Raw genomic sequence first — 17,544 nt, forward strand, 5'->3', positions numbered from 1 at the left:
TGGTCTATAGCCTTCTCTAGATTCTGCTATTTTGACCTCTGTTTTCTCTGCAATCTGAAACACAATTTCAGAATGTTAGTTTTCATGTTTTATGTTATTGTTTGTAACCTTTTTGTTTACAGACCTGCTGTTTCTTTGTTATCTCGTTTGACAAAATCTTAGCAGAATCTAAAATCTGAATTGCAGACTCATCTTCCAGAATATTCCCCTTTGAGGATTGTAATGTTTCCAGTATTTTGTCTTCAGTTTCCTTCAGCTGTCTTTTATTGGCTGCTGACTGTAAGATTAAGGCATTTCTTTCCTCCTCCAGCTCTGGTCTGTGGAGCAAATGGAGCACAAGCAATTCTCTGCAAACTCTGACAGACATATAAATTTGCTATATAGCATTATGAGTTTGAACACTACCTTTCCTTGGCAACTACAATCCCCAAAAGCTGGTCCTCTAAGCCTTCAGGGGTTATCATGAAATTAAGCAGAGACACTTTGGTGGATAGTTCGGGCAGATAGTGTGGGTTTCTTAGTTTAGTAGTGATGTAGAAACGGAAATCAGAAGAGTACTCAATCACACTCTCTCCAAGTCTGATATAGTCAACACCTCCTAGAACAGTACAAGACTACAAATTAATATAACATATGTAAATAAGATCAGTCTACTTAGCTATATTTGCATCACCTTGTTTGAATGTCTGCTTGAGGAGCAGTGGTTCCAACGAAGGGTCAAGGTCTTCTCCCACATTTTCAAGCAGGAGTGGTGTGCCGAACTGGATGCAATTTTCCAATGTTCTCATATAATCTGCATCTGTCAGCTTTATGACACTCAGGTTGTTGTCCTTTTCTGAATTCTTCACCCACTTGTTTGCTTGGCCTTGAGGATCAATCATTAAAGGCCTACAATAACATACACATATTAGATGTTATTTACAAATATTTATACTTATTATAGTGTAAACACTTACCATCTTCTTGAATTACTGACAATAACTCCATTGTCAATTGAAAAACTGTCATTGGGAAGGCCTGCAAAATTCCAAGCCCTGATCTTAATTGGATCTCCCAGAGTTTTACTGAGGGAAAACTCATTAGATGAGGGAATATTTCTTGACTGCAAAAAATATTTAAACATAAATAGAACTTACTAATGAGGCTTTTTTGTTAATTATTTTTAGTAATTACATACTTTGCAGAGGTTAGTCCACTCTTTTGTACAGTGCTGTCTGAAGCCTGCTGTAAAGGCTCCCAGATAAGCAATGACACCGGCCGAAATGAGGACATCCCCAGTCAGGTTGTCATAGGTGCTCTGCAGGTCATCTGCCGCTTTACGCCACCTAAAACATACATAAATGTAAACTTGAGAACAAGTTTAAAGTAGATAAAACCATTAACATAAGCATAAACAAATGTTGCTCTTTCTTTACCTTGTCTTCTCTCCTCCAAGACCACCAATAAGCTTTTCAGCTCTCTCCAGTTTCCTTGCACACAAATCTACCTGGAACTCTAATTGTGCCTTTTCTTCTGTCTTTTCTTCAAATGTTTTTTGAAGAGCAGCCAAACGATCCTCAACCTCTTTGAGCTCAGCTCTCTTTCGGTCCAACAGGGCCATAGTGGTTGCAAGAGACTCTTGGGCTACTGCCAGATTGGCTTTCTTTGGGGCTACAACCTATAGGCACACACAATTTCTATTTTAGACTAAAACCAATGACTTAAGATAGGACATGAGCCACACCAGACCTTAGCCACTCTGTCATACTCTTCCATTGCTTTTATCCATTTACAAAGGCCCTCTGCTGCTGAAGATGCCTTCGCCACTATACTGGGGTCGAATTCGGGATTAGTCATGTACTCGGCGCGAATCTTTTGCATCACAGCTGCCTACAGAAATACAGAAATATAGTTCATATTTATTTATCAAGCATCAAAACACAAAGATTGAATAGTACACACGTTGAGAACATACAGGAATATTGTCCTTGTCGTACTCTTTTAGATCTCGTAAAAAATTCATATCACCCAGTAGCTTCTTGCTTGGTCCCCAGTAGTCAAAAATCTATAAAATATTACACACACTTATGAGCATATTGTTGACAATAACTAAAATATGATAAAAATGTAAAGAACATACCTTTTTACCAGTTCCAGTGGGGTCAGGGACTTTATCTGGTTTTATATCCTTCATTACACACACAGCAGCCATCACAAGCTTCACTCCTGATGGTGGGTTTTTCATTGACTTCACAATAGTGACATCAGAAGGCTGAAACATGGAAGCAGTTTAATTTACTGGAAGGTCAAAGCACAAAAGTTTCTATGGCTACATGGGACACATAATATAGATTAAAGGAGGAAATACCAACCTTCAAAGTATCTAAGGCTGCAAGAGCAGTCTCTAGGGCAGGGATGGCTTCAGCCAAATCACTCTCACACTCATTCTTTAAAGCTTGGGCCTCATTTGCTTTTACAGTCGCTGCTTCTTCATCAACACGAACGGTTTTACTCTTAGCTTCCACTTCTTCTGACTCAACTTCAATAACCTGAAATACAAAAAGGTAGATTCAGTTGTCAGTTGGATTCCTATGCTTTATTGAAGATTTACAGCATGTGAGATCAAAAACAATTATGCCCACCTTCATCATTTTTGTATTGTCAATTTTGGCTTGTTCCAGTTTGGGCTGTAGGTCTATCAGTTCCTGCTTCATTTCTCCCACCTAAGGTATATAGAATAGAGTGTGTTGAGAGGGTTGTAGGGGCGTGAAATTACATGGTGGCTTTATTAAGTGTCCTCGTTCTTTACAGTTGAAACAGCTGTTTCTGAGGTCTCCCCACATTTATGCTGCCCATTAAGACAATATTGTTCAGTTCATTTTGTTTTTTTACTCTACAGGGAATCTGATTGTGCCATGCAGTGATGCCAAAAGTTAGCACACTATCCACTAGTGCAGAGGTGTCCAAACTTTTTTTCATCGAAGGCCAAATCACATCTCAAATGAGGCTTAGAACATTCATTTTAGGTCTGTATCACAATGCAGTGTGATGTTATTGGGGTTATAGTGGCTGAATTACTTGCTGTAAAAATGAATGCCTAGGGCCAATTTAACAGAAGGTAATGTAAGGGTTTTGTTTACTGACTTTCACATTACCAAGCTTCCTCAAATGGTACAGTCAGACGGTGAGAAGATTCTTTTGTACACACCTTCTATACTGTGCTCATTTGGAAAATGACTACCCACAATTGTGCCAAAGTACTTAAAAATGCTCAACACACAGAGCAGAACATTTATATTGAAACTGGAGCAGTTTCTTGGCCACATTCATTAAATTCCAACTTGTACAAATAAAACAGAGAAGATATAATACTGCAATATTGTAGAATATACAGTACCTGAGATTCAGCAAAAGCTAGTTTATCCAAGCCATTAGTATAACGTCGCTTTGCCTTCATAACAATGTCTCTTTTTTCAGTAAGTAGCAGCCGAAAAGCTGCCATGAGCTCCAAATAGGATGTAGGAGTCACATAGTTATAACGGCCAAGTTCTGACAGAAATCTGCAACAAGTAGTAGTTTGTTTAGTAAATAAGACTAAATGAATGCATGTAAAATCCCCAGGCCATACCTATCAGAGAGCTGCTTTAGAGAAGTGTGGAATGTTTTACATATTGGTATAACCTCATGTCGCTCTATGTCAGTCATTTCTAGTGTCTTCAGGAATGAAATAGCTACTCTCTCAAGAGCTTCTTCTGGCCATGGCTAATATACAAGAAAATGACAATGACATTTCAATCTTGACTATATGATGCATTACAATTTTACACATATGTTTTGAGATACAAATCTTTTACCTGAAACCAGTCAATAGTGCAGCAGTTAATGAGAGATGGAAACTGTCGCAATCTGTTTCTAAATGCATTTCCAATTGGACTGAAGGCCACCACAATGTGCAGGTTTTCTCTGCAGCGTGCAATAAAAAAGGCAAACAGAGTCAAAGGACTCAGCTCCACATTCTTGTTACCAGCCTGAGCAATAGGGCGTATGGCCTATGGAAAAAAATAACAAAATAAGAAAAAATACTGAAAATCATTTAAGTAGTTAATTGTAGTATAGTTTACCTCTATTATCTCTTGCTTTTCATCTACAGCAAAGAGATTAGGAACCTCTCCGGTGTTCAGGACACTGTCCACATCCTCAAGAAATGCTTCATCTTTGATTTGAGTATCCGTGAGGAGAAACACAGTCTTCTGACCTTTCACCCCAGCATTTTTCATCAGCATCTATAACAAATTCAGAGACAGTGTAACTACAAAGGTAACACATCTGTAAAGATGTTTATACAACGCTCACCTTGATATCATCCCTCCACTCGGTCAAGCCGTAGCTCTTGGAGATTTCAGGCTGAAACATGGTCATGTGGGCCATAAAAGTGGCTAGACGGGTTATGGACTGTCGACCACTGCCTCCCAAACCCACCAGCAGAGCATTCCCACCAGGTTGCTTTAACACACGACTAATCCGAGACAGGTGCTCTAAAACATAACTATATGACAAAACAACATATTCAGCTGTAAAGCTTTTGATATGCATTCCAAAAATAACACTAGAGTATATAAAAATCTTACAGAAATATAACAAGGTTCATGCGGCTCTTGTTCATCTGGTTGTATTCTACCAGACAGGACTCCACCACTTTAGCAAATTTGTCCACTGATGGCACTTCAGCATACAGACGGTCCTCATCTTCCAAGTCAGGGGTCATGTAGTCACCAAATAAAAGATTACGCATGTCCTCTTCCACAAGCTTAAAAATTCATTAATTAATTCACCTAGAAAAACAACACACTAAGGTGGAACACATCTTTTAACTTACTTGCTTGCCCGTTTTTAGATGTTCAAAGACTTGATCAAATGATTCTTTGAAGTTATCGTGAAGAATGTTGCTCATTAGCCGGTAAAGCCAGGTGCGGTCACTGTCATCCACCAAGCGGTCGTAGTAGACTCGGAAAACCTCGTGAACAAACAAGCGGATCATAGTTTGTTTGCTTTTAAGCGACTGTTTCTTCAGGAGTAGACAGCCTTGGATCACTCGAGAGAAGTCACGCAGGTTAAAAGTGTAATGTGATTTGGCTGGAGTAGGAAGCAAGTACTCCATGGCCTTCTTGTAAACCTGTGAAGCCCAAACCACATAATTTAAAAAAAAATGAATGTAGCAAAACTATGTAACATTATTGATTTTACTAAATTTACCTCCATGGTGGCTGTGACAATTTGATTGCCAATGGTGAAATATTCAGGGGTAAACTCATTGTTTTTTAGATAAAAGGACATTATGTTGGAGAATATGCGAACCATTGTATCATCACTGAAGGCATTAATACTGCAGATGTTAAAGTGTCTCAGGAAGCGAGATGTAACAGCATTTCTTCCTCCACCAGGGGGACCCATTGCAGAGATAAATTGAACGTCTACTAGGCAGATTCTGGATGTGTCCTTGAGATCATACCTGCAAAAAAATATAGATATAAATAAAAATAATCACTTCAGAATTTAAAGCAAATATTGTACCAGTTTCCATGGTCCATGAACTGTCTGAGAAGTTCCACTGGTGGTTGTGCTCCAAACTGTTCCAGCGCTGGCATATTCACATCATCGACAAATATTATGCACTTCTTTCCAATTGGGGGCCCATAGACTCCCTGTCTTCGCTTATTTAATCTGGACATGATGATATTCTACACAAAACAAGTACACATTTTACATTTTGAAATCTAAATAAAAATTGAATATAATCCTAATAGCTTACTTGTGTCTGATTGGCACTTGTGCGTGCTGAAAAGTTGATGAAAAAGGGTAGATAGAGATCTTTGTCTAAATTGTTCAATAGTTTGTCCTTGATATACACAGACTTCCCAGTGCCAGTGGGGCCAACAAACAAACTAGGCCTGAACAGAAAATACACAAAGTAAATAAAAGCATGTAATTTCTACTTAAACCTTCAAAATATGATGCTGTATGTCAATTTGAGAATGGTACGCAGTGCTTGTAAAAATGCTTACACTCCATATGTGATGCATAGGTCCATAAGGTATGTATAACGGACCGTGTCAATTGTGGGAACAATTATCTCTTGCACTTTGGTATTTTTGCCCCCTAAGTTGACATTCTTGATGCCGTCATTCCAATGAATCCAGCGACCTTTACCTTTAAACTGTGCAAAAAATATTCATTAGCATTATTCATTGCAGTAATTGAGGTAATTGTGTAATTGTAAGTAATAACACAGTAGTACCTCATAAAAGTAGTCGTAAACTAAACCTTTTTCATCTAGTGGACATTCCCATTTCCCAATGGCCTCAGGAATAGGGTTTTTGTCTGTCTTTCCTGTTAAAGTGGTTCTAAAGAACTCATTAAACTTCCCCCGGCTCTGTGCATCACAACTGCCCCCTACTGACCACACTAGAGAGAAGGCAAAGGCAGCCTGTAGAAGAAAAAAGAGAATAGAGAATTTAAAAACAACTGGAATCAAAGTGATAAAAGGTTGCTCTCTCAATTTACCTTAATCCAAACATGAAGGATTTTGTCTTCAGGGTGTGTCTTGACAGGTTCAGATAGCAGCATTTCAAACAGACGACACAGTGAGGTCACAGTGTTACTGTCACTAGTCGGGACAACTTCCTGTAGAAAAAAATGCATATTTACAATACTGATATTCTTAATTGTATGTGTAAATATAATTTTATTCATTTTCATCTGAGGTTTAGGCTACCTTGCAGTATTTGCGCAGCATTCTCAGGGCAGGGGGTAAAAGCCAGTGAAATAGTTCTAACAAAAGGGTCCTGCTCACTGGACTTTGTAAATCCTCTGGAAGAGTATTGAACCAAGAAAGAACTAAAGGCTCCCAGCCTAACTGAGATGGCTCCATATAGATCATACCACATCTACTGACTGTAGCAGGCTGCAGAACAAAAACAGTAACTACATTTACATGCTTATACACTAAGATAACATTTGCATGCTTATGTACTAGTATCTGGTAACTTACAGAAGCTTGTGAAAGATCCATAGCCTCAAAGATAAGGCTCATCTGATTGGACATCTGAATAATCTCACCACTCATCAGACACAGCTGTCAGGGTCAAATAAAAATTTTAAGTGTACATGACATACAAATGAAGCCATTTTTTCATTACCTTTTTGTTATCATCAAGTACTGTGTTCATGCTCTCAATCCACAGAGTATCTATGGGTCCATCAAACACTACCCATTTACGTTCTGGTGTCTCAGCTGATGCAAATTCCCTAAACGTGTTAGCCACAATACCATCTGTCCACTTAAAAAAATAAAAATTGTACTGCATAAGGACATTTTTCACAGTCAGTAGCAGTTACATATAGACACTGATGTACCTCATGGGAAACCAAATCAAACTGCCCGAAGAGCTGCCCCATAGTGATGGACTTAGGGTTCAGTGTCCTGTAAATGACCTTCTCCTCCTCTTGACCCTGTTCATTCATCAGAGTCAGTGTGTCTGCTAGAACATGTAGAACTTTGGTCTTTCCCGCAAAAGATTCTCCAACCAACATGAAACTGGCAGAGATAGATACATACATGTAAGGTTAATGTTGTGGTAAAGTATATCATTTTAATATTTAACAGAAAAATAAACATACCCATGTCTCACAATCATCATCTCATATGTCTGAATCATCTTCTCTAAAAATACTTGAGTAGGTTGGACATTGTGGCTTTTGCAGCACTCTTCAGCAGCTTTATAAAACAACTACAAAAAAGATCAAATAAGTTTATTATTGTATATATAAAGTATAAAGTAAAGAAGCTTAGTAAATAAACTAGATTCATACCTGATAGTCAGCTTTAGGAAGGGAGATTCCAGGAAACAAATCGCTGGTAATCCCATTGAATAGAGGAATATCATGAGACAGAAATTTAGGCTCATTAACATCTTTTATAGATCTCAGGAGCTATAGGAATAAAATAAAATAATATATTACAAAATGCTCAAAAACACATTGTCAGTGAAAGTTTATAGTTCATACCAGTATATCCTCATTCTCTTCTGGATACTTCAGTTTGAGATTTCCAGCTGCCACAAGTACAGCTTTTACGGCCCTCATGCCATAGTCGTAGTGAAACTGGGAGGAAAGCTGCTCTGAGCACAGTCTGTAGGTCATTACTATCTTCACTGACAATGGTTTGGCATTCAGAAAGCCGTACGAATACAGCGAGATCTCAGCAATCAAAGCATAGTTTGGGACCATCATGGCAACAGTTCGAAATAAAACCTGGGAAAGAAAATTTTTACTGTCAGGTTAAAAAGGAAAATATAGCAAATACAGCAACATAACAAAAAAGTGTTTAGTTTACCTTAAGATTGTCAGGTAGTTCCGATCGCCCTGCATAGCCTGGGTTCATGGTGATGGACACAAAGCAGTTGGGATTAAGTTTGAGTGTTGTTCCTTCAAAATCAAAGTACTCCAGCTTCTGCTCAATGGCTCTCTGAATACACAGCACTTGTTGAGCCACGACAGAAAGCACCTCCAGTTCAATTCGATTGAACTCATCAAAACACGCCCATGCACCTGAAGATGCCAGACCTTTGAAAAACTGTAAGAGGAAATGTTATCAAATGAGTTAACCACATGCATGTAGGTTTAACATAATGTAACACAAATTCTAACCTTGCCCATTGCAAGATAATCCAACCCATCTGAACAGTTAAACACAACACACTGAACAGCAAGTGCTTTGGCCAAATCCTTTGTGGTTTCAGTTTTCCCTGTTCCTGCTGGACCCTCAGGAGCACCACCCAGGTTTAGGTAGAAAGCCCCAATCTAAAAAACAGAAACAGTTTAAGAAATCATGATATATTACACCACTAAGTTTTTTTTTTTTTTTACTTACCAGAGTTCGGTAACATCTGTCTGTCAGTGGAGTGATGACTAAACGTGGAGAGTTGCCAAGATATTCATAAGCATACTTGACATCACAGTTGATAATTCTAACATGCACATTGTCGTTGGTCCAGTAGTACCGGAGCTGGGCCAGCCACTGGAAGTCTGTATCTTTTGATACACCTGATTGTAGTTGGATAGATATTTAAAAATAGTGTATAGAGCAACGAAAATAGTTAAAATGAAAGTGGTCTGTGATAGGATACCTTTCTCAATGAGCTCCATGATGACATCTCTGGCATGTACATCTATTGTGACCAGTGCTCCCAAAGTGGTTCGAGTTTGTTTGGCCAGTTTTCCTCTCACAAGCTCCACAATGTCATTCAACTGACTTTGGAGCTGCTCATAGTACTTTTTCAAAACCTAGACAAAAAGGAATTTAAAAACTGTTCCATACCATTTTCAGAATCTTGAAATCTTAACTAAACTAATTTTAAACTAACCCCTGCTCTAATAGCTTCATGTACTTCCAATGTCCAAAAGATTTGTGAAGTACAAAGCACCACCTGTCCAGGCCACTCCCTCACCCACTGGCTGCGGGTGGTTTCAGCATAGGCCTGAAAAGGACATAATCACACAGTTAAATGATACACACAAGATCTTAATAATATTGGACATGAATTCACTAACTTCTCTCGAACGAGCAATCACATCATTAACACTGCGCAGCATCACATCCTCCACCTGCACCAGCCACTTCTCCACTGCCCCTTTGGCCTCTACTGTGGAAATGTTCTGGACAAGGGCAACACGCTCCCCTTCACTGCTATACATGGCCTACAGGAGAGAATGATTATTATTATGTTGTAATTTTAGTGATAAAATAAAATAGAGCATAATGTGCACCTGGATATCCAAATTGGGTAAGAAGTCCAGTTTAGAGATACCCTCAAAACACTTTTTAAGGTGTGGCTGAACTCGCAAGGGATCCTTGGTCTCTGACAAAATCTCTAACATTTCATCATTTGACAAGAAAAAGAACCTGATGACAGAAATTATAACTGTATTAGTATTGTGTAAATTTTTCTCTTCGTATGTATAAAGCGCATTCATCATCTTACCTTGGAAAGAAAAGGCGCTTCTTTTCAAGATATGCATTTAGACCTTTCATAATTGTGTCCAGTAAGTTATTGGATTCCTGTAGCTTTTCAAGTAAATCAGGCAGTGATGTTGCTGGTAGGATCTTTAAAGCAAGCAGAGCATATTATCTACTAACATATAAAGGCTTATGTTATAGCCATAAGACTAATACAACATTTAATATAATGCATGCCTTAGGGTCCTTGACACAGTGTCTCATGACCTCTCTCCAGATTTTATCAACAGTTTGGAAAAGACGTCCCTCCTCTGGAATCTGATGCATGATGTCCTGAGAGGAGAAAATGGGTTCCAGGTAAAGCCATTGAGTCTGCACTTTTACCCACTCATCAATGGTTCCTTGGATACGAAGCAAACGATCTTCCCAACTCTGTATAAAAAAAGAAAATCAATTAATGTGAAGTAAGCCCGACATGTTTTTGTAAAATATCAGTAACCTGCCTTGATTTCATGTTCAAATGGCTTAATAAATGGTGAGCCCCTCATTGTCTGAGTCTTAACTATTTGGTCATCCAGCATAGTTTGAATCTCGTCCAGTGATATTAGAATAGATACGCCAGTCTCTCTGTGAGGCTGATGGTGGAAAGCAACATCATCCCATATGGTCACCATAGTCTTCATGGCTTTCTCAAAAGAAAATTCCTGCAGCGATAAAGAAAACATGATTAGGGTGAAAAGCTCAAAATGTAACTGCAATGTGTAATATACTTACTTTACTAGCAGCTGCACTGACAGACTCGAACTTGTCTAGGTAAGGAGTGAGGTTTTGTTTTAGGATTTTTCTTAGTGTAGTGCCAGAGTCTGGGGTAATATCATATCCTACTATTTTTGACATTTGGTCCCAGTGGCGTTGTCTGATGCCCGGATTACAGAGAATGGACACAAGAGGAACATGCTCCTACAATACAAGATGCATTGTTTAGTTCTTCAACACGCATTTAAAGTATTTTTACTACTTCTACTACCTTAAACTCTTTGATCTCTTGTAACACAGTACTGCACAAAGTTGCAGTGGGACTCTCAGTTTTGCTTGAATCTTCTGCACCCTCTTGCCCAGCTTTACTCTGTCTCTGTTGGAAAAACTTTAACATCTTGAAAACGTTCCTGAAGAATTCATCAACTTCCACTTCCATGCTCTCTCCATTCAGGCCCTGGAAAGATCCATCCATCCATCTAAACAGAGACACTATTAATGCCACATATTTGTTACCACAATAAATAAACTAAAAGGAACCATACAGTAAATCATACTTTTTTTCTGTGTGCTGCCACTCCAGCACAAGCCCAAAGAGTTTCTGGTAAGGTTCAATGCTCTCTTTAATTGCAGCTACTTCTGGGTAACTGGTTTGCGCCATGTCGTAAACTTTTTCTTCTTTATTGATGTATTCTACAGTTTCCTCTGCCTCCCGGATCAGTTTCTGAACAATCCTAATATCTGCCACATACTGCAACAAGACCAGTTTTAGGACAAATTTTATATAAGGCCTAGAAAACATAATATTCATAACCATATTTGGTTACATGAAATTGTATTTTTTTACCTGTGGAATCAGGTCTAGCTCTGAGCATTCTGGGAAATCAAGAATTCTGTGGGCTAATTTAGTCAACTCTACCATTAGTTTTTCTCTTGTGGCAATCAGCTCATGTTTTCCTTTATACTTAGCTTTCTCTATCACCTAGAAAAAAAACAACAACTCTGTATTATATTACAAGAAACAATTATTTTACAGCATACGGAGAGAGAGAAGAGGATTACCTCATCACTTAGTTCAAATGCCTGCATGATGTTTTGTGGCCACAGAAATACAGTTTTGTGAAGCTTCAGATCATCAGGCTCAAATATGTGGACATCCACAAGGTACAGTAATTTTTTAAGGGATTCCTGGTACAGAAGCATTATACACAAACTGTTATATGAAGGAAAATAAATCATTAGTTAAAGCCTAAGCACTGTAGGCCTACTCACAGATATTTTCTTCTGGAGTTGTGAGAGACCTGTTGTTTTGGTAAAGTTGATGTATTCAATCATTTCAACCATCTTTTCTGTGCTTTCTGGTACTTTCTGAGCATTCTCCTTGATTGTTTCAAATTCTGAACAAATCCTTCAAACACACAGAAAACGTGATATAAATTACATATGGATCCAATTGTATATAGTAATTTATGTAATAAATTGATACTTAAACCACTTACTCCACATTAAGCACTCTGTGATTGTTAACTAGTTTCTTGATGAGTTCTTCAGCAAAGTGTTTAGCTTTGTTGGCTAGTCCCTGCTTTAGTTCTTCACAATCCAGATGGACCATTGTGAAGTGGGCTTTGGCTGGAAGGTCGATAATCTCTTTGGACAAACGATGGAACTCCTCCACTTTCTTAAAATATCAGACCGGGTTTTTTAATATATATATATTTATAATAGCTATTGTAAAGTCTACCTTATTTTTAAGTAAGTACCTGAGTATATTCTTCAAAAGAATGCTCCTCCTCCATGAACAACTTCACTTGAGTTTGTGCAGTTCCATTAACAAGCCATGCATATTTTTCAACTGTAAAGGTAAACAAATATTATTTTGTGTAAAATAATTATTGTAATCTTATATACTGTCAAAAAGACATAATTTGTATAATATTACCATAACTCTGGAAATGTTTGTCGGGTTCCTCTAAATTTTTTTCAACCGCTGTCTTCAGTATGGCATTAGCACTACCCCATATATGATCAGCCACTTTAGCGTCCACAAATGAAGATGTTGACTGAGCCAGCCATGATTGGACAGTCGGTACTTTCTTTAGAAATATAAACAACAAATGTTTGACATAACTCTTCAAACTAATTCTGAGCCTGAAGTCTGAGCCACACTTACCTGCAGTGTACTTGTTATTGAATTAAGAATCCCAAAAATGGCTCCCCCTAGATCTTGTAAGGTTGGGTAAATCTCCATCTTTTCATCATCAAATGTCAGAGACATTCTGAACAAAGGCAGGCTGTGCTGATTCTTTTCATCAAAAAGACTAGCATATTGTGCTACACTTTTATGAAGCAGGGACTTAAGCTGTAAAATATTATAAACAAATTTGAATGTAAGAAAATAGTATATGTGCTGTATATCCAAGTATTTGATCTTAACCATAAAAAATGACACAGTAATCTCACCAGATTGGACATAAGAGTGGATGCACAGTTGTAAAAAGAGTCCAACTTCTCTTCTTTAATACCCTTTACTGTATCTCTTAGGGTTAGCAGATGAATAATTTTCGGAAACCAAGTGTTCATTATGTGCTCTTCTGTTCTCTTGCACTCCAATGCCATTTTATTGTGTAAACTTTTACAGTCAACAGGCCCTGAAACTCTGAATTTAGACATAATAAATCATGCTATTATTACATTATTACATTGTTATTATGCCCAGTGCATTTTATTACCTGTAATCTGAAAGATCAGCTAAGACTATTGGAGAAAATGTGGTGTAACTGATGTCCAGTATTATCTGCATCACTGGATGAAGAATGTGCAAATTTGCTTTGATCTTCCTGTGGCTTTGGACAAAGCTTTCGTGCCGGGGTTGTGAGAAATCCAAAATTCTATTGCACAAGACAAAATATTTACAATATGTTGTCTAGGTTGATACATTTATTGTGTAACTTACTCAAGTGAAGTAACTTCCTGTTTCTCAGTATTCTGTTTGTGTGGTTCTTTTAAAATTGAGCCCACTGATGCAAAAGCAAAATACATTAAAGTAACCAATTCTATTAGTAGCAAACACACACTTAAGAGTAAAGACACTAAATATAAAAAAATACCTGTATGTTTGACAATTGCATTACGGAAGTCCTCGCTCACTTCTGTGCAGAGCTCCTGTAACAGTGCCTGTGTTCTTGGAGTATTTTTAAGTTCAGGCAGGAGTCGGCCAGTGATGGAGTGCAGCCATTCTTGTTGTATTGGAGTAAATGGACCACTTTCCACACGTTTCTTTAAAAATGCATAATTCATCTGAAAATAGGAGAAGCAAATGTTATTTCTCAAACATAAGCATTTCTCTGTTAATGGCATAAACCTGTAAACCAACCCGTTCCATCTGGTCTTCACTGATCATCTGTGATAAATTTGAAAACACTGTGTTAGATGGATGCTTGAAATAAATAATATTTTATGTAGACAGTGTCTAACTGTGTATTTCTTACAGAGGGTGGAAACTGTGGCTCTGGTGATGAGCTCTCTGGTTCGTTATCCAAGCACCGTCTATAGGCAGCCGTGGCCCTGGACACCCTGTATGACAGTATATACAATACAACTGCTTTAGCCAGCTAACATTGTAGTTAACTGCAAGTGTTTCCAACCTGACAGAACACTTACAATAACAATCGACGTTGGTCATTTAGCATTTTCTTTTTTCGACGCTTCTGAAGTTTCTGATGAATCAACATGCATGTCTCTTTGACAGCGTCGACCTTTGTGTCAATTGGCGGCAGGACTGGGAACTTTGGCAAACCATCCACTTCTTTGTCTTTCAAAATTCTACCGGAGGTTGCCATTTCTACCAAAAAAACATTAACATCAAAGGAAATCATTAAGTTAGATTGCCAAGTTAATTAATGATCAAAAGACTTTATTACTAATATATTTTAGTAATCACTAATTATTACTACTAATATCAACAAAACTATTTTACTGCAAGCAGAGGAGAACTAATTTAAGGAAATGCAACGAAGTGTTTGCAACTTAATTTAATCTTTTCTAAAGTCTATAGATGGCGCTGTTTATCCTGGTTTGGCAGTTTTTGATGGAAGAAATGACCGGAAGTTAACGAAAAACCCGCTAGCTTACTGCTAGCTTACTAGCTGTCGCCGACGTAGCTCAACAATATATAAGGTAATATAACTATTTCAAACATTATCGTGAATTTTGATGGATTAATATGATAATAAAGCCTAGAGTTTGACATAAGTAGACAATGTGAACCCCAAGAAAATGCCTAAAATAGAATTTAAAAACACAGCGTTAACGTTAGTGTAGTTGTTATTATAGGCCTGAACTTCAGTATGTTTCAAAGAAGACCACAGTTCTTTAGTTTAAGGTCATGGTTTAAGGTCAAGGGTATATTTCCTCTGTTATTTCTGGCCATTTTTGTTTTATAATTGAGTTGTTTTGTAAGTGTTGCTGTACTTACTGTTACGCAGATAAAAAGTGCGACCTACTCTGTGAAATCTACTCTGTAAAGTCTCCTCTGTGAAGTCTACTGTTTGAAATCTTTGTACGATTTGCTCTGTGTCAAGCTCAGCTAAATGTGCCTTTTCCGTTAAGCGATATGTGATTTTCGATTTGTGATTTTCGATTTGCCTACTCCTATAATCTCCCCGAGGCCAAACAAAGCTTTGAGTTAAAGCCCACAGAGCTCTGAAGTTTAGCTTTGAGTTCCGGAGTTGCCATGGTAACAAGGCTTTATGGAACTTTACATGTATGATGTCATCGGCGCCGTGAACCTGATGGAACTGGGAGGTTTTCAGGTTCTAGAATGTGATGATGTCATACTCCCAGACGGGGCAAGAGCCACGTTTCCCTGTTGACTGAGGCCGAGTGTTGTTAATCTTAAATTATTGTTGCTATCAAAATGTTGTTACCTCATCAAGAACAGACCTGGAGATGTGTTTTGTTTCATTTACATGTTTGAGTAATGCCAAATCATTAGTCTGAATCTCCTATAATCAAAATGCTCAAGTTTATGGTGACCTATTACCTTTAGATTAAAAACACAGTGGAGCACTTCCTGTATTACCACATGACAATTATATTTCTATACAAATGCTTTAGAAATAAGTTTCAAAATTTTTGGCCTTTGATATATTTGCAACTTTTTTTTTATGTTTTGAGTTAAATAATTAAAGAAGTTACTCTGTTTATGCGAAAACAAACATGAGATATAATACAATTCTGATCCAGGTTCTCTGTGAGTAAACTTTGGATTTGACTAAATGTGTGATTTTTCCAAATGTTGAACAGTGCTGAGTGAAGAACTTTCTGGTGTCGTATTTGGAGAGACTCACACAATCACAGAGGGACAAGACTTCACAGCACAATGTTGGTTTTATGGATCTGGAGGTAAAAGACTCGTCTGTAAAAATGACTGTTATAAAAAAAGAAACATTTTGGTGGAGACTACAGGAGTCAGAGCTGAGAAAGACAGATACACTCTTCAATATGATGAACAGACAAGAGAGTGAGAATCAAGAAGGTGCAGCTGTCTGACTCTGGACAATACCAGTGCAAGTTGGAAAGGATTCGTTGGTCTGGTCACGTGTGGGTTGATGGTTACGATACATTTCAGATTACTGTTCTCAAAGGTAAGAACACATTTAAATAAATACCTTGTACATATTTAAGGAACTTGTTTTTAAAATGTCCCTTCCTTTCTCTGCCTCTCTCTGTCTTTGTTCTTCTTTTGTATATATCGAGTTTGAACCACAGACTGTTTCAGAAGAACCCACACTCTCGCCCTGATGCTCTGGTGAATGTTACATCCTGTGTATTTGTGTTTCATTTTTATTTACCACTTTTATCATCCAAACATGTTTTTAAGCCAGATGCCCTTCCCTGATCTTCTCCTGACACCACTGATCTGAGACATTTGGTGTGTTTCTGGACCATGAGTCAGTGACACAAATGTGACAGGAGCAGTTTTGATACATTTGTATGCTCCAAATGCATCAATTTTGTTTTGTTGTTTTGTTTGTTCCCATCATGAATCATCATCATCATGCCCTTCTCTGACCTTCTTAATCTAAATACATTTTTTGTTTGTTTGTTTGTTTTGTTTATGATCATGCATCACCACTGAAGAAACACCAGGACATGAGAGCACGTATGAGGCAATGTAAACAAACTTATTTCAACCTGGAGAGACTCAGACAGACACAAAGAGAAGTGTTAGTATAAACTTTATTGAATGAGTTATCTTTGGCGCTCAGACTCCAGCAGAAGACATTACGATGGAGGATGTGGTCGATTAGATGATGTTTAGGAGATGTCTTCCCCCCGGGGTCTGGACCCTGGAGGTGGTGGAGGTGAAGTCGAGGAGAGTGAAGGAGACGATGAGAGGATGAGAAGACAAGGGGGCGATGGGGACGAGGTTTAAAATGGACATAATCATTATTAACTGCCGCATGACTTGATATTATTTCATATTATAATTATTATTATAAAAGTTTGTGGTTATTCCCAAATACTCATTATATATCGTTTAGAACAGACACACAATTGCATTGCTTTTTTATAATGTTTTTTTTTTTTTTTGTGTGTTTTACATTGTTACACTTTTAGACCATAAGACAAAAAAATGTTTTCTAAAGGATTCCAATATTATGTACTTAAATAAAGTCTCCTCAACAGAAATAGGAGAAAAGTTCCATCAAAAAAATCGATGTTTGTCAGATAAAAAATAATAATAATAAAAGAGTAAGTAATATAAACATCATTGTGTCTTCAATATCCGT

The 17,544-nt window shown here is 37.7% G+C and overlaps 1 protein-coding gene and 1 long non-coding RNA gene across 3 annotated transcripts in view; one reads left to right on the forward strand and one right to left on the reverse strand.

Moving 5' to 3' along the window:
- Positions 1-15,621, reverse strand: part of LOC129408156 (dynein axonemal heavy chain 7-like) — a 95,642-nt gene extending 80,021 nt beyond the window's left edge. The window contains exons 1-60 of the mRNA XM_055151134.1: positions 15,225-15,621; positions 14,411-14,591; positions 14,239-14,323; positions 14,124-14,150; positions 13,858-14,047; positions 13,704-13,767; positions 13,480-13,638; positions 13,211-13,406; positions 12,921-13,109; positions 12,690-12,843; positions 12,511-12,602; positions 12,250-12,428; positions 12,023-12,158; positions 11,813-11,938; positions 11,598-11,732; positions 11,308-11,501; positions 11,022-11,229; positions 10,769-10,954; positions 10,498-10,698; positions 10,232-10,426; positions 10,020-10,141; positions 9,805-9,940; positions 9,589-9,735; positions 9,402-9,515; positions 9,165-9,321; positions 8,909-9,081; positions 8,686-8,838; positions 8,372-8,611; positions 8,044-8,289; positions 7,849-7,968; positions 7,657-7,766; positions 7,393-7,573; positions 7,176-7,316; positions 7,028-7,111; positions 6,752-6,940; positions 6,541-6,660; positions 6,275-6,463; positions 6,042-6,193; positions 5,789-5,927; positions 5,551-5,717; positions 5,233-5,488; positions 4,856-5,152; positions 4,608-4,786; positions 4,333-4,525; positions 4,101-4,262; positions 3,834-4,028; positions 3,608-3,741; positions 3,377-3,539; positions 2,622-2,702; positions 2,352-2,528; positions 2,120-2,251; positions 1,955-2,044; positions 1,729-1,869; positions 1,416-1,657; positions 1,178-1,325; positions 957-1,102; positions 674-888; positions 406-598; positions 125-317; positions 3-54 (exon numbers count right to left, since the gene is read on the reverse strand). Coding sequence (XP_055007109.1) covers positions 3-54; positions 125-317; positions 406-598; positions 674-888; positions 957-1,102; positions 1,178-1,325; positions 1,416-1,657; positions 1,729-1,869; positions 1,955-2,044; positions 2,120-2,251; positions 2,352-2,528; positions 2,622-2,702; positions 3,377-3,539; positions 3,608-3,741; positions 3,834-4,028; positions 4,101-4,262; positions 4,333-4,525; positions 4,608-4,786; positions 4,856-5,152; positions 5,233-5,488; positions 5,551-5,717; positions 5,789-5,927; positions 6,042-6,193; positions 6,275-6,463; positions 6,541-6,660; positions 6,752-6,940; positions 7,028-7,111; positions 7,176-7,316; positions 7,393-7,573; positions 7,657-7,766; positions 7,849-7,968; positions 8,044-8,289; positions 8,372-8,611; positions 8,686-8,838; positions 8,909-9,081; positions 9,165-9,321; positions 9,402-9,515; positions 9,589-9,735; positions 9,805-9,940; positions 10,020-10,141; positions 10,232-10,426; positions 10,498-10,698; positions 10,769-10,954; positions 11,022-11,229; positions 11,308-11,501; positions 11,598-11,732; positions 11,813-11,938; positions 12,023-12,158; positions 12,250-12,428; positions 12,511-12,602; positions 12,690-12,843; positions 12,921-13,109; positions 13,211-13,406; positions 13,480-13,638; positions 13,704-13,767; positions 13,858-14,047; positions 14,124-14,150; positions 14,239-14,323; positions 14,411-14,589 — 9,364 coding nt within the window. The 5' untranslated portion in view covers positions 14,590-14,591; positions 15,225-15,621. The remainder of the gene's footprint in view (positions 1-2; positions 55-124; positions 318-405; positions 599-673; positions 889-956; positions 1,103-1,177; positions 1,326-1,415; positions 1,658-1,728; positions 1,870-1,954; positions 2,045-2,119; positions 2,252-2,351; positions 2,529-2,621; positions 2,703-3,376; positions 3,540-3,607; positions 3,742-3,833; positions 4,029-4,100; positions 4,263-4,332; positions 4,526-4,607; positions 4,787-4,855; positions 5,153-5,232; positions 5,489-5,550; positions 5,718-5,788; positions 5,928-6,041; positions 6,194-6,274; positions 6,464-6,540; positions 6,661-6,751; positions 6,941-7,027; positions 7,112-7,175; positions 7,317-7,392; positions 7,574-7,656; positions 7,767-7,848; positions 7,969-8,043; positions 8,290-8,371; positions 8,612-8,685; positions 8,839-8,908; positions 9,082-9,164; positions 9,322-9,401; positions 9,516-9,588; positions 9,736-9,804; positions 9,941-10,019; positions 10,142-10,231; positions 10,427-10,497; positions 10,699-10,768; positions 10,955-11,021; positions 11,230-11,307; positions 11,502-11,597; positions 11,733-11,812; positions 11,939-12,022; positions 12,159-12,249; positions 12,429-12,510; positions 12,603-12,689; positions 12,844-12,920; positions 13,110-13,210; positions 13,407-13,479; positions 13,639-13,703; positions 13,768-13,857; positions 14,048-14,123; positions 14,151-14,238; positions 14,324-14,410; positions 14,592-15,224) is intronic.
- Positions 15,622-15,907: 286 nt separating this feature from the next.
- LOC129408546 (uncharacterized) lies at positions 15,908-17,329 on the forward strand. Of its 2 annotated transcripts, XR_008632011.1 has the most exons (4): positions 15,908-16,001; positions 16,055-16,395; positions 16,508-16,559; positions 16,636-17,329. It is a non-coding gene; the product is annotated as an uncharacterized LOC129408546 (long non-coding RNA). The 2 variants fall into 2 exon arrangements; XR_008632010.1 differs by having other exon boundaries at positions 16,508-17,329.
- The last annotated feature ends 215 nt before the right edge of the window (positions 17,330-17,544 follow it).

The sequence above is a fragment of the Boleophthalmus pectinirostris genome, unplaced genomic scaffold, assembly GCF_026225935.1.
Source record: "Boleophthalmus pectinirostris isolate CB_2022bp ecotype Guang Dong unplaced genomic scaffold, ASM2622593v1 HiC_scaffold_1, whole genome shotgun sequence".
Classification (NCBI taxonomy): domain Eukaryota; kingdom Metazoa; phylum Chordata; class Actinopteri; order Gobiiformes; family Gobiidae; genus Boleophthalmus; species Boleophthalmus pectinirostris.